Source organism: Rhinolophus hipposideros (assembly GCF_964194185.1).
Source record: "Rhinolophus hipposideros genome assembly, chromosome: 20".
Lineage (NCBI taxonomy): Eukaryota > Metazoa > Chordata > Mammalia > Chiroptera > Rhinolophidae > Rhinolophus > Rhinolophus hipposideros.
In genome coordinates, this window is record NC_138066.1 from 23,572,056 (window position 1) to 23,586,423 (window position 14,368).

The 14,368-nt window shown below is 40.4% G+C and overlaps 1 protein-coding gene across 18 annotated transcripts in view; it reads left to right on the forward strand.

The window, feature by feature from the left end:
* BCAS3 (BCAS3 microtubule associated cell migration factor) overlaps positions 1-14,368 on the forward strand; it is a 568,714-nt gene that overhangs the window by 2,932 nt on the left and 551,414 nt on the right. For all 18 annotated transcript variants that reach the window (XM_081029000.1, XM_081029006.1, XM_081029003.1 and 15 more), the window contains exons 3-4: positions 1,735-1,789; positions 6,208-6,283. In XM_081029000.1, coding sequence (XP_080885126.1) covers positions 1,735-1,789; positions 6,208-6,283 — 131 coding nt within the window. The remainder of the gene's footprint in view (positions 1-1,734; positions 1,790-6,207; positions 6,284-14,368) is intronic.

The following is a 14,368-nucleotide window of genomic DNA, read 5'->3' on the forward strand; positions in this document are numbered from 1 at the left end:
CACCATTTCCCAGGGCTATTTGTCTTTGCTAACTATGGGCCATGGCTAAACGTTAAGCATATTACTAGCTACTATAAGTTAGGTACTATTTCAGCCTTCATTTCACAGGTGAGGAAACGAAAGCAGAGAGAAATTAAGTAAATTGTTCTTGGTGACAGCCAGGAAGGAGACCTGGATCAAACCTGTGCAGTTTGTCTGCAGAGTCTGCCCTTATGCTGTATTCTATGCTGCCTCACTCTGTGGTAGTCAACATTTATTGCTTTTTGTGATGCACTACGTAATTTTTGTGGTTTTAACAAAATATTTAATTTGTTCAGTATTCTTTTCACCATGTTTGAGCACCTCCTTCATGCCTACATACTGGCTTATAGAGTCTAGAGACACAAGTTAAATATGAGAGATGGATTCCTTTCTGTAATAGAGTTTACATTCTAGTGGAGGAAACAGTAAATAAGTAATTACAGGCCCTGAGCAGTGCATAGAGTACTATGATGGAAAATGACACTGGGGAGTATGTCAGGGACAGCCTCTCTGAGGAGGTAATACTTAAGCTGGAGATCTGAAAAGGAAGGAATCCAGGCAAAAAGAAAGCTGGTGTAAAGATCTTGATTCAAAGAAGAGCTTGCTGTAAGCTTGGAACTGAAGTGGCATATCACTGAATCAGAGTTAGTTAGGAGAGTGACAGAAAAATGAGGTTGGAGAGGTAGGCCTAATCAAATTTTTTTTTTTTTTTTTTTTTTTTTTTAGGCCTAATCAATTTTTGTAGTAATGTAAGGTGTATTTTGAAAATAGGATTTAGGAGAACTCATATTGTTTTATTAAATGTAATTTTTTTTCGCATCTCTGTAAAATGAATTTGATTTGGTATTTTGAAGAATTTTTTGTTTCTCCACTTGCTGATGTTTATATACTTCCCATTTAGAATATCTGTGTCCTTATGCATTTATAATATTTTCCCATGTCTTATATATATGCCAAAAGTTCTGTGAGGACTTCTTATTTTTCAATTTATTTTATTTATTTTTTAAATTTTATTGGGGAATTTTGGGGAACAGTGTGTTTCTCCAGGGCCCATCAGCTCCAAGTCGTTGTCCTTCAATCTAGTTGTGGAGGGTGCAGTTCAGCTCCAAGTCCAGTTGTCTTTTCAATCTTTAGTTGCAGGGGGCGGAGCCCACCACCCATGTGGGAATTGAACTGGCAACCTTATTGTTAAAAGCTTGTGGTCTAACCAACTGAGCCATCCAGCCACCCCCTGTGAGGGCTTCTTAATAAGTCCTTCTAATGCCCATACCTGCAGCATAGATTCATTTTGCTATATACAGATAAGGGACTAAGTTTATAACCAATTTAAAGAAGTCACTAAATACTGTCATCAGCAACAGTTTTTCTTGCTCTAACTAGGGCATTCTGCTCTGACTCAACAGGAAGTTTCTGCCGTAGCCAAATGTTCTGTCATCACTCCTTCAAATCAGAGTTAGAAGTTACCTGTATTAAATTAAGAGAGCATGACTTTCAGAAGAGATAATATTTAAAAATGTTAAAATCTCATTTGGGTTTAATAACATACAATGAAACTAGAAATCTGGTTAGCAGATTATCAGGTGATGCGAGTTGGTCTTTTTCCCCCTCTTTTTAAAACATTATGAGCAGCTTTATTAGGGCTTATAGAAAGAGTTTTTCCATGTTTTGTTTTAAGCTGTCATAATAAATATTATCCATTTCACTCCTTTTCAGGGAGCAGTCCTACATGGAAAGTGTTGTGACTTTTCTACAGGATGTTGTGCCACAGGTAAGTGTCAGTGTAGTTTTTAGTAGGTTTTTACCATTGGCCAGGGGACCTCTCAAATGTTCTGTTTCCTAAACTTGATACTAGTGCCACCAACATTAGATATTTTAGCATCCTGAACGTTGGTAGGGTGGAACTATACTTGTCATTAGATGTGCCTTAGTTTTGTGCTGACAGTGGCACAATTATTATTCCTCAGGATTTGTTCTCCTGAAAGGAAGCAAGGTAAGATGTTTGTTGAGAGATGGGACTTGGTACTCTCTTGTTGGATTCTGTTTCTAAAATCTTTTTCTTGTCCTGGTTAAATGTTGCTTGTTTGAAGGGAGAAAAGCAATATATAGAGGGTGCCAACAAAATATAGACACATTTTAAGAAAGGAAAAAACTGTATTAAAATTGTAATTGTCACTATAATCTGATAACAAAAGATGAATACAAGTCATGTGTATACATTTTTGGCACTTTTGGTGTTTGCTATGCATTTCATTAACTAGATATTATATTAACTAAATACGGAGCACAAATCTATGTCTCTTTCATATTGAGCATTGTTTTTACACCAGGTAGAGTATACCTTGTTATTCTAAGAGAGTAGCCCCCTTACTGTTCACTCTGTGTTATTGTGACAATGAAGAATGAGAGTGGCCCTCCTGGGATCACCTCTAGTGCACTAGTGCCCAAATTTAACATAAGTCCGTATCACTTGGCACATTTGTTAACAATAATAATTTCCAGGCCCCTCTCCCATAGAGTTTGACTCAGTGGAATTGGGGTAGCATCTAGTAACTTGTGTCTGTAGTAAGGATCTCAGGTGATTCTCGTGAAACTGTAGCTTTGGGAAGCACACTGTCTAGTGGAGCTGCTGAAGGGAAAGGGTTCTCTATTTTCTCCCTGTGGTCACGTTCGTGTTCCCTGACTGCCAAGGTATCTGCAACTACACTGTTCCAAAGGACATCCATAGATCCAGTGTCCCAGCTTTAGGAGAGGGTCCCGGGAAAGTCTAAAATCCAGGTTTCTGCTGTATTAAACAAATTGTAGTCGTCAAATAAGGGAAATTACCAAGGAATGTTGGTAGTCCCTTATTTTACTTAGTCAACTTTCATGAAAATAGGCCACAGTGACAAGGTCTGTGGGGCATGTAAGGACAAATACATGCTTTCCTTTCTTAAGGAACCTGGTTAATAAGGGAAGTCAAGTGGCTTGACACAACCAGAGATAATAGCAACAAATCGGTGTTAACAGATTCAGTGTGCAGACTGCATATTTAATGGTCAAGGGAATGCATAGGAAAGAGTGAAAGAGTTATGTTCCAAAGGACATTAAAAGTGACACTAGTTGAAATGACTGGAAAGGTTGGGTGTTTGATATGGAAAGAAACTGGCTAGCTGGGTATGGAAGGCAACAGAGTTGCAGTGGCTGTAGCACCCTTACTCTGCAGACAGCGTCAGGCTTCGGTCTTCCATAAACTGCTTTCTCATAAGCCCTGAGTCCTGGCATGAGGCTACTTCCAAGGAAGAGGCATTTAAACATTTTTTGCAATTTGTCTTCCCTAGAGTGCCTCTTTATCAAATTTTTGCAAAGGCACCTTTTGTCTAGTGGAAACCCTGCAGAGCAAGCAGTTTTTGTTGGCTGGAGGAGAGAGGCTGTGGTCTGAGACTTTGAGGGTCTAGGTGGAGACTTTGCTAGAGAAACAAGAATACTAGGTTGAGTAATAGATTGAAAATAGGGGCTGCTCGAAAGAAAGAAAAAAAGGAAAAACAGGAGCTGCTAAAACGGATAGGGTGAAAATGCTGGCAGGCAGAAAATCAGTTTTTGTGGACATTATACATTAGAAAGGGAATCATCCATACATTGACTGAAGCTTTGGATCAGAGTAGTAAGTATGGAAGTAAAGTTGTAGTCATGTACCTGCGAATTAGAATATTCATTTAAGAAATTTGTTACGCAAGTCATTATTCCAAATACCATGGAAAGAAAGCAAAAATTCAAGCAGCAGACAATTACTTGAGCAACCGCTGTGGGTCAGACACTGTATGTATGAAGTTGAGAGGATTTCCAGGGCTCATCCTTAAGGCTTCATGGTCTAGCGTAGCAGTTGGCAAGCGTTTTCTAGAAAGGGCTGGATAAGCTTTGCAGTTCACACAGTCTCTGTCGCAACTATTCAGCACTGCTTTTTATGTAAAGGACAGGGTTGTATTAAAATAAAACTTTATTTATGAACACAGGTGGTAGGGCAGATTTGGCGACAAGTCGTCTCCTTTTTTTACCCCCCACATTTAATCCAGAATTCCCTATTGTTACTTTGTGGTCAGTGATTTGGAAAATGATATTTTTGGCTGAAGTTACGTGCCAACTCCTGCTTTAGTCTGGAATCATCAAATTTATGGAGCCTGGAAATTATTCTCTGGGTCTCCATATACCCGCAAAAAGGAGAAAATGTATTGGACTGGTGTCAGCTTCTTCAGTTATCAGAAAGAGAGTGAATTCCTGTTGTATTGAACAGATGTCATTGATGGCTGGTAGAAGCCCTTAGCTGTGCCCTTTGATCTAATAATTGTACTTACGAAAATTTATTTTAAAAACATAACCAAGAAAAAAGTTAAAGCTCAGAAATTTCAGTGTGTATGAAATTTTCCCATTTTCAGTGTAAACAATTGTAGCCAGACCAAATATCCATAACAGTCAAGCAAGTTATGATACATGTACACCCTGTAGAATACATTGCTGTCACTAAATTTTATACTTTTGATAGTAGCACACAATGGAAGTTATTTACAGTGGAAAAATAAAACAATACAATGTATCCACCGTGATTGTAGCTGTGTCTTTTAAAATTCAGCAATAACTCTGTGCTTATGAATCTGTATACGTGTTAGAAACCAGATAAGGAGTAAAAGGAGAAATAAGTAAATCCTATCAGTAATGGGGTGAAAGTTTCGACTCCAAATAAGAGAACTAGAGCAGTTGGATCTTGGTTGAAGGAGGCTAATAATCAGTGCTATGGAAAAAAACCCCCAAATTTTAGTGTGGTAGTACACTGAGCTCCATTAGGATAACAAGTGAAAACTGGATGGGCACTAGGTGAGTCTGCGTCACTGAGAATAAAATGTCTAATCATGGGCAAAGGACGTCATGCGTTGCAAGGCAAAATGACATGTCATATGCCTTCTTTGTACAAACCTGCAGGAAGGCACACAAGAAGCAACATTCAGATGCCTCCGTAAGCTTCACAGGATTTTTTCAGAAAAGGATTAGTAAAGAACAGCATGTCTGCTAAGGAGAGAGGAAACCTTGAAGACATACCAAAGTATGCAAGCCTTGTTATGAAAGTCTTATTTCACCCTGAGGGGGAAAGAAAAGAAGTTCAGGAATCCCAATACACCGAAAGGCTTCTTTTCAACCTTGTTTTTTTCTGCATATCGCCCAGAAATCAAAGGACAGCATCTTGCAAATGTTGTAAAGGAATTGGGAGAATGTTGAATAATGCTGTAGGCACTAAGCAGCCTTATAATAAATTTAACTGAAGAAAAGGTTGAAAAAAAAAAGTTATTGCTTTACTAGATTGAAAGAGAGCCTGACATAGGAAGAAAGAAGTTCCTCAATGCAATGTGGGATCCTGGATTGGATCCTGGAGTAGAGAAAGAACATTAGTGGGAAAACTGGTGAAATCCAAATAACGGCTGGGGCTTACTAGTAATGCACCAGTTAGTGTCATAGTTTTGACAAATGGACCATGGTAAGATTTGGTTAGGTTAGATGGTTAACATGAAGGGAAACTGGCTGAGGGGTGTATGAGAACTCTGTACTGTATTTGGTAATCCAAAATTATTCCAAAATAAAAAGTTTATCTCTCCCCCCGGCTGAGGTAGCGGGTCGCTGGTTGGCTGCTCACAGCAGCTCATACCAACCTCCGGCTGCTCACGGCAGCCCAGCTCTAGGGAGAGCTGTTGTTCACAATTTTAACTGTAGAAGGCACAGCTCACTGACCCATGTGGGAATCGAACCGGTAACCTTGGTGGTTGGAGCACGGCACCCTAACCACCTGGGCGACAGTGCTGGCCCCAAAAGTTTATTTTAAAAAAAGAATTTTCAAGGATGAAAAGAGCAAAACCAAGGAAGAGGAAGATGAGGATGAGATGGTTGAAGATGAAGTTGGTTCTAGTGCGGGTTTTCTCTTCTCCAAAGGAATTAACTGCCCTATCCACATCTCACTTGTTTTTTAAAACAGACAATTGAAATCGTAAGGATTTTTTTTGTAAACTATTAAAGTAACTCTGTTAATGGTATTTTCAACGGCCATTAACCCTGTATGGCACATTTGAGGGATTGGATTGGCTTCATTTAAGTTACTCTTTGTTTTGGACATCAGTAATATTAGAGCTGTAAAGTATTTTAATTCAAACATTTCTGTTTACTCTGCAGGCTTACAGTGGAACACCTCTAACAGAAGAAAAGGAGAAAATAGTTTGGGTCAGATTTGAAAATGCAGATTTAAATGGTATGGTTTTAACTTTTTTGGGATATAAGAATTAAATGTTTGTTTGAGGTTGACCTGATTCCAAAAAGAGAACCCTTGCTTGAGTCAGATTACTCTCTCTTACAGTAACTTCTTAATTTTCAACATAAATTCAGTTTTAATTTTAAAAGTAACATAACCACACCACGAAAACTTTATTAGAACTCATATTGTATTGTAGAAGTCTGAAAGTAACTGTAACATGTAGTGCCTCACCTTAAATTTTAAGTCCAAGTGAGATAAAATTTTCTTAGAAAAGAAGTTACTAATTCAAATGTGGTTGGTAGTACAGGATTTATAACTCCAAAATATTAGTGTTGCATTGTTTTAGACTTTAAAATTATTTTTTTCTGAACAGATTTTATGCCAGCCCAAGTCCTGTTTGTTCTCAAATACATCCATTTCATTGCTCCTTTCTGTTCTCTCTTGCAAGGAGTCTGCTCCTAGTCTGTTTCCCCAGCTACCATGTCTGTCATGGTGAGAAATTGAACAGGAGGATGGGAGAGAGAAGGGTGTTAGTCCCTTGTCTTCTCTCTGTCAGCAACTGCATTTCCTCCTAGTTCGTTAGGAAGATGCAAAAGTAATTGTGGTTTGTGCAATTTTTAACCTTTTAAACCGCAATTACTTTTGCACTAACCAATAGCTTCCCCTGGGCAGCTCCACTGGCAGTCCAGTTTCTACCAGGTGACCTCAGCACCCTACGCTCCTCTGTGTCTGTGTTTATCTAGCCTTGGAGTGGTAATGACTTCCTGCTGTTGTTAATCCAGTAGGTTGCCTCACAGTTCTTTTTTTGGCTTTTCAGCTATTCTGTCACTTGTGTAACCAATTGTCTGCATTAAATTTCCAATTATAAATACACTGAGTTGTTTTAATTTCCTAGTTGGACCTTGATTGATATCATACTCTTGAGTCTTTGTCTCCTCTAAACTTTTAAACTGTAATGCTATATGTTCCTTTAGAAGCTATTGTCCAGGATGAGAGAGGCTAAGTACTTTCTGCAAATTGGTTTCTTTTGAATTTTGGATTCTCTATCATCTGGTTTGTTCAGATATTGACAACTTGTTCCGCCCTCTTTGTGGGCAACAAGACATCCATTTGTAGAAGTGATAATTTATGATATGTAAACTTTTCCTACAATATTTCTTTTTGAAAGCTTATTTTTAATTTACTTTCTTTTTATGACTGTCAAATTTCCTTGTTTAGTGGTATATTCTTTTTCTTTTCCTTCTTTATTAGTAAGTATTCAACTGTTGGTTATCTTTTGTTTTCTATAACCTTTCCCTCTTGAACTCAGACTGTTTTTTCCCTCCTGGAAGTATGTTTTGCTTTGTGCATGAGTGTATTAGAGGATTTTCTTGATTTAATAACAAAGAAAATGTGGTCATGGTCTTAAAAGGATTAGTGCCAGATAGTAGCAAAAGCTTGTTGTACAACATATTACAAAATGTTAAAAAAACTAATTTTAAAAACATAGATTCATGTCAGCAGAAAAAAATGAAATGATTTTAAAATCACAATTAACATTTGAAAAAGTCATCAAAATAATCTTTACCTAGGTATTGTTTTTTAAATGAACAGTGAGTAGAATTGCTGGGGTAATACCTTTTTTTTTTTTTAAGACACATTTATTCAGTGTCATGATAAGACTATTGCATTTAGCAATCAACAGCATGGATGCAAAAAAAAAATCTACATTAAAACTTTTTGTTGGAATGCTTTACACTTTTCACAGAACAGAAACTAAAATAACCTGTTATACAGTTAGTCACAAATACAGTCCTCGAGTTTTTTGCCCATACACATGAGTATTGTCTCAAACATGTCTTCTTTGTAGCAGCTAGGCCCTGCCACCACTGTGCTAGGCTGAGCTCACAAATCTGTTGTAACCTGTAGCTTCCCTGTCAGTTCTCTGGCTCTCCTCTCCTGCTAAGCTTTGTTTCCTGGCAGGAATTAAAACCTTCTGCCACTGCCATAGCTTCTGGTTTCGTGGTTTGGCAAAGTGTTATCTGCTACCACCGTAGGGACCAGAACTTCTGCTCCAAAGTTTGCTCCTTTCATGGGTCCAAAATTTGAAGATTGGCTGTTGTAATTGCCAAAATCATTGTAGCTTCCGCCACCTCCAAAATTTCTTCCATCATTACCAAATCCATTATAGTCCTCCCCACTGCCACCATATCTTCACCACCATGACTGCCACCAAAGCCACCTTGACCACTGAAGTTTCCTCCACCACCAAAGTTGCCATTTCCACCAAACCACCTCCTCAACCACCACTGAAGTTTCCAGAATCACTTAGACCTCTTTGGCTGGATGAAGCACTAGCTCACCCTCCTTCTTAGATAGGGCTTTCCTTACGTCACAGTTGTGGCCATTCACAGCACAGTATTTCTGAATGACACTCTTGTCTACAGAGTCACAGTCATCAAAGGCTACAGAAGCAGAGCCTCTCGTCTCGTTACTGCCTCAGTCGGTCATGATGTCAATCACTTCAATGTTCCCACACTGTTCAAAATCATCTCTTAGGTGATGTGCTTCAGTGTCTTTTTTAATACCATTGACAAAAATCTTTTCCACAGTGAAGTGGGCACCAGGTCTTTGAGAATCCTCTCTTGAGACAGCAGCCCTCTTTGGTCCCACAGCTCTTCCCTCCACCTGGTGTGGCCTCGTGTTCATGGCTGCACCCACCACCTCCACCGTGGCACAGGTGACAAACCCAAAGACTCTGGAGCGCTTGGTGTTTGGGTCTCTCATCACCACACAGTCTGGGAGCGTTCCTCACTGCTCAGAATGGCTCCTCAGACTCTCATCGGTTATTTCAAAGCTCAAATCTCCAAAGAAGAGCTTTCAATGCTGTTCAGGCTCTTTGGTAGACTGACTTAGATGTGACGAGTGCGGGAGCGCAGACTTTAACGGTGCTTATTCGGCGGCGTCCGCTGACAGGAAGCACCGGGTTGGTATCTTCTAAAGCCTTTTCTTTATTGAAGTAAAGTGCATCTGGAAATATAGATGGGTCTTGCTTGAAAATTGTTTTAGTACTCTGTATCTTATTGAACTTACAGTGGTTGTCCTTAACTTAGTATCCCATATCCCAGTTGATTTATTAAAGTTTTAAATTTATACATCTTCCTCTTTTATACTTTAGCACGTATGTCCTTTGGTCTCTCCTTTCTATACCATGTTGTATGAAATTTTAGCTCGGGTTTGTTATGAATATACTTTTTTTAATCTCTGGCCCTAGAGGTGTGTCTGTATGTGTACAATGGTAAATACTGTGAAGATATTTGATCCCCCTTTTTCAATCTCTTGCAGCATTTCTTGAATTTATTTCTTATTTGTGTTTTTTCCTTCAAGAATGTTTTTGTTTAGGTCTTTGTGTGGCAAACCTTCTGAGATACTCACCATTGAAAGACAATTTGGCTTTGTCTTTCATGATACCATAAGGGAGATAGTGGAGGGGATTCTTCTGATCATAACCATACTAGTTTAGCAGCCTGTGTTTTTTTGTGTTTTTGTTTTTTTAAATTTTTTGTTGGGGAACAGTGTGTTTTTACAGGACGCATCAGCTCCAAGTCAAGCCATTGCTTCTCACTGGCCCATGTGGGAATCGAACTGGCGACCTTGGTGTTATGAGCACTGCACTGGCACGAACTGAGCCATTTATTGTCCCTAGGAGCCTGTTTTTTGGAAGAGCAGTTATGGGTACCTGGAGATTGTTTTAGGTATTTAGCCTTCTCTTTGCTGGCCTTGGAGTTTTTCTGGCAAAACAATTTAGAAGTCTATTAGCTATCTATAGATTTAAGTTATTTTATATTATTAATGAAACTCTATTAGCTATTAATCAATTTAAAAGTTACAGTGTTTGAATGGAACTCTGCTCTGGTGAAAGCTTCTGTTTTTTCCAGCAGGCCTGGGAGCTCTGCTTTTCTGCTTGGAATTATAAAGTGCTGCCAGCTGGCCCTGTGCCTCCCGGTGGAAGCCCATTTGATATGGTTTATCATGGTTGGGGGTAGGGTAGGTAATGGCTGGGAGGACCTACTTCTAAGGGATGTGGGTTCTTGGCATTCTCCAGTCCTGGATCCTCCGAGGCATCTCCATTCCTAATCAATGTTCTCACTTTGGCTTAATGTTAGGCAGAGACTATATCTTTTGGAGCTCCTTAGAGAGCTCCTGAGGCCCTTTGTATCATGATCGCTGTTCTGTTTTTGTTTTCAGTCTGAGTTATAGCTAAGCTTGCTTTTCTTAAGGTACCACTGAAAAGGGGATAAGAAGTAACTAAACTGGTTGAATATCCTGACATTTTTCTTTCTTTTTTTTTATACAGTGAAAAAATTTTCATATTTAGAATTAGCCAGCTGGACTCAGTTTAGAGGATCTCAATTTTGTAGGCAACAGCCAAAGCATCATAGTCAGGAGCCAGTGGAACATACGCCTTCTTCTGTCCATCAGGCCTGACCAGGGTGCTGACCTTGGCCACGTCAATGTCATAGAGCTTCTTCCCAGCCTGTTTGCTCTGGTGCTTGTTGGCCTTGACATCCACAGTGAACACACGTGTATTGTTGTCTTCTACCTTCTTCATGGCCGACTCTGTAATTAGGGGGAATGTGATGATGGCAAAGTGGTCAAGCACGTTTCTCCTGGGGGCGCTCTCCGAGGGCATGTGGGCTGCCTTCAGAGCCACAGTGTCTTGGGCCTTTGGAAGGTGGGTGACGTGTGGATCTCCTTTTACGTTGTGGCTGTGGACGCCTTTCGGCACTCATCTCTTTGCCTCCAAAGCCTTTGCTTTGGCTCAGCTTTAGGGCTTCCTTTCTTCTTCACTTTTGGCACCATCTTCATGAAAAGCCTGACATTTTCCTATCAGATTCCTTAAAGGTGAACATATAGTTGAGTCCGAAAACACATCAGGTTATTCAGCTGGTTTGCTATAGTATAATAAGAACTGCCAACTTTGTAGTCTGTGAGTGGAAATTCTTAGCACCTCCTAGCCCTTCTTGACTTGCCCAATTCTCTTATCAATTCTAGTACTATACTTAGGTATCAGTTTTTATATTCAACAGACCCTTTTTTCAGTTGCAAGTGATTGGTTTAAGGGAATCTAAAATTTAAAAAAAAGTTATGGTAAAATGCACATAACAAAGTTTACCATCTTAACTATTTTTAAGTATACAGTTCAGTAGTGTTAAGTATAGTAAATCCTCGGTTAACGTCATCGATAGGTACTTGGAACTTCGGTGAAATGATATAGTGTATAATGAAACCAATATTACCCTCGGCTTGTTGATATAAACAAGAGTTAAGTTCCTATAGTATCTCATCAACATTATAATGAAATGGCATTGGATGAAACTGATTATTCCAGGACCGACTATACATTGTTACACAACCAATCTCTAGAACTTTTCATCTTGTAAAACTGAAACTCTGTACCTAGGCAACAACTCCATGTTCTCCATCTTCTCCTGCCCAGTGGGCCCGGCCAGCCACCATTTTATTTTATGTGTCTATGAATGTGGCTACTCAAGATACCTCATAAGTGGTAACATACAGTATTTGTCTCTACGCGATTGGCTTATTTCACTTAGCATAATGTCCTCAAGGTTCATCCATGTTGCAGCATATGTTGGAATTTCCATTCTTTTTAAAAAAATTTACTTTAAGTGTGTTTTTCCAGGATCCATCAGCTCCAACTCAAGTCATTTTCAATCTAGTTGTGTAGGACACAGCTCCCTGGCCCATGCTGGTATTATGAGCCTTGCGCTCCCCTCCCCCCCAGCTGAGGTAGTCATTCGCCAGTGGTCAGTCGGCTGCTCATGGCAGCCCACGGCACCAGATCCAAGGAGAGCCATTGTTCACAATCTTGGCTGTAGAGGGTGCAGCTCACTGGCCTATGTGGGAATCGAACCAGTGACCTCGACCTCAACTGTTAGGAGCATGGTGCTCCAACCACCTGAGACACCGGGCCGGCCCGAGTACCTACTTTCAGTTCTTTTTGAGTATATATCCATAAGTGGAATGGTTGGTTCATGTTAATTCCATTTTTAATTTTTTAGGAACTACCATACTGGTTTTCATAGATTTTTTAAAAACCTACTCATAGCTGGTGTCGATGTAAGAAACGTCCAAACCTGTAGAGAATTTTTATAAGAGTTTATTTCAACCAAACTGACAACATACCAGGGAGCAAGATCTCTAATGCTCCAGAGAATAAGTTTTGCAGCTTCTTTTATGCATTTGAAATTAAGGAGGGAATGTAGGGAAGATTGCATGAAGGTGGGAACAAACAAGGCAAGGATTGGATTACAGAACAATTAAGATCTTGTGCTCTCTTGAGGGTGGTCACCCTTTAGAAGGAAGGGTCTGAAGAGAGGCATTTCAGAGGCGTTAACCTGGATGCCCAGAAACTATGGGCAGGGCTTGCTTAAGGCAAAGATAAGCCTTTTAGTAAAGAAACTGCATGCCTGGGGTATGAATATGACCTTCTCAGTGAGGAATTTGTGATCAGATCACCCTGTGAGGTTTTTCCAAAGAAAACCTTTTTTCATCCACCCTGGGAAGGATAGTGGCTTGGTACTTCCAGTCTTCTACTGCTGTCACTACTTTTCTCTGGATGCTTGCTTCTCTTTGACTTCTAATGAGATTAGAGCAGTGATTGCTCAAAGCTCCCTGTTCATACCTTTATGCTCATATGATCAAGGAGGAAAACCACTCTGGGCAATCCAGAATGCTCAGTGAGGATCACTTTCTGGTTGTTGGAATAGTTGCAGTGTCCAAGGACGTAGTACTAGAATTGGCTTAGCTGGTTATGTGCTTATCTCTGTGCTTGTTGTGGGGTTAGGTCAGTTACCAGAAAGGGGAGGCATGGAGTGGGAGATGTGTGAGGAATAGAGATAATAGCTGCTGCTTGGCTCTGTTACTCTGGTATGCTTGGGTCCCCATTTCAGCTACCTCCTAGACATCTTCACTTAAATGTCCCACAAGTGCTTTGATGCTGTTAAGAGGAGAGGGGGGTGCAGTCTGAGGCCACCATCCCCCTGACTAAGGAAAGGAGAGGCTCCTTGAAGTTGCCCATCAAGGGCTCTCTGTCCTAATAGGCTTTCCTGCTTTGCCCTTCCCCAGGACTGAAGGCCTGGTAGGGATGAGTTTGGGGCTCGCTTTTGGAGTGTGGAAGTGACTGTGGAAGCAGAGCTCATGAATACCCCAGGGCAGTGAATGGAGCAGCAAGAGCAGAGCTGCGGGGTGGGAGTCTCTGGCCAGGATTGCCTTGGCCTCTCCTCCTCAGGCTGCGGGTGGGGTGCGATCTCAGCTCTGCTGTCTTCCCAGGATGTTCTCAGGACAGCAGGCTTCCCTCCTCCAAGGTAGCAAGTCTGGGACAACCTTGGGGGAGTGGGGTCACCTGGCAGAGACTGAGACTAAAGCTTCACTTAATAAAGACCCTCCCCAAAGAAACCTCCCCCTCCAAAAAATGACCCACAAGTGCCTCAACGTCTTAGTCCTTTTCCTGTCTATGTCTCATAAGCTATGCTTCAACCCCACTTGCCTTTCAGATCATGAACTTTTCATGCCTACGGGGGGCCTTCTGGTTGAAATGTTCTTTCCTGCCTTGAACCTCATTCACCGATTAGCGTCTACAAAAAATGACTCCCCAGTTTTTAGGCTGGGTATTGGCATTGTGTTGCTACTATTAACACACACCTGGAATACAGAAGAAGCTGGTTTGGGAGGAAAGATTTAATTTCACTTTATACCTAGGTTTTTAAGGTGAGCAGAAAACTCATTATTCCCCCTTTTCCTTCACAATTGCAAACATTTTTCTATGGAGAAGTGTACTGAATGCAGTATCAGTAGAGGTTCATAGGTAACTTAAGCCTGGACAGGTTTGAAGGATGGGTGAATCAAAGGAGAGCATTGTAGTTGACTAAAACTACAAAGGAACGCTACATGTCTCTGTGGGAAAGACTGTAACGTCCATATTTCGGGATGAAATAAGAAAAAAGAAACCAGTAAAGAAGATAAGGAGCAGTTGCGGACAGAATAACCAGTGATGATGGTATGATCGAGAATAGAAAGTCA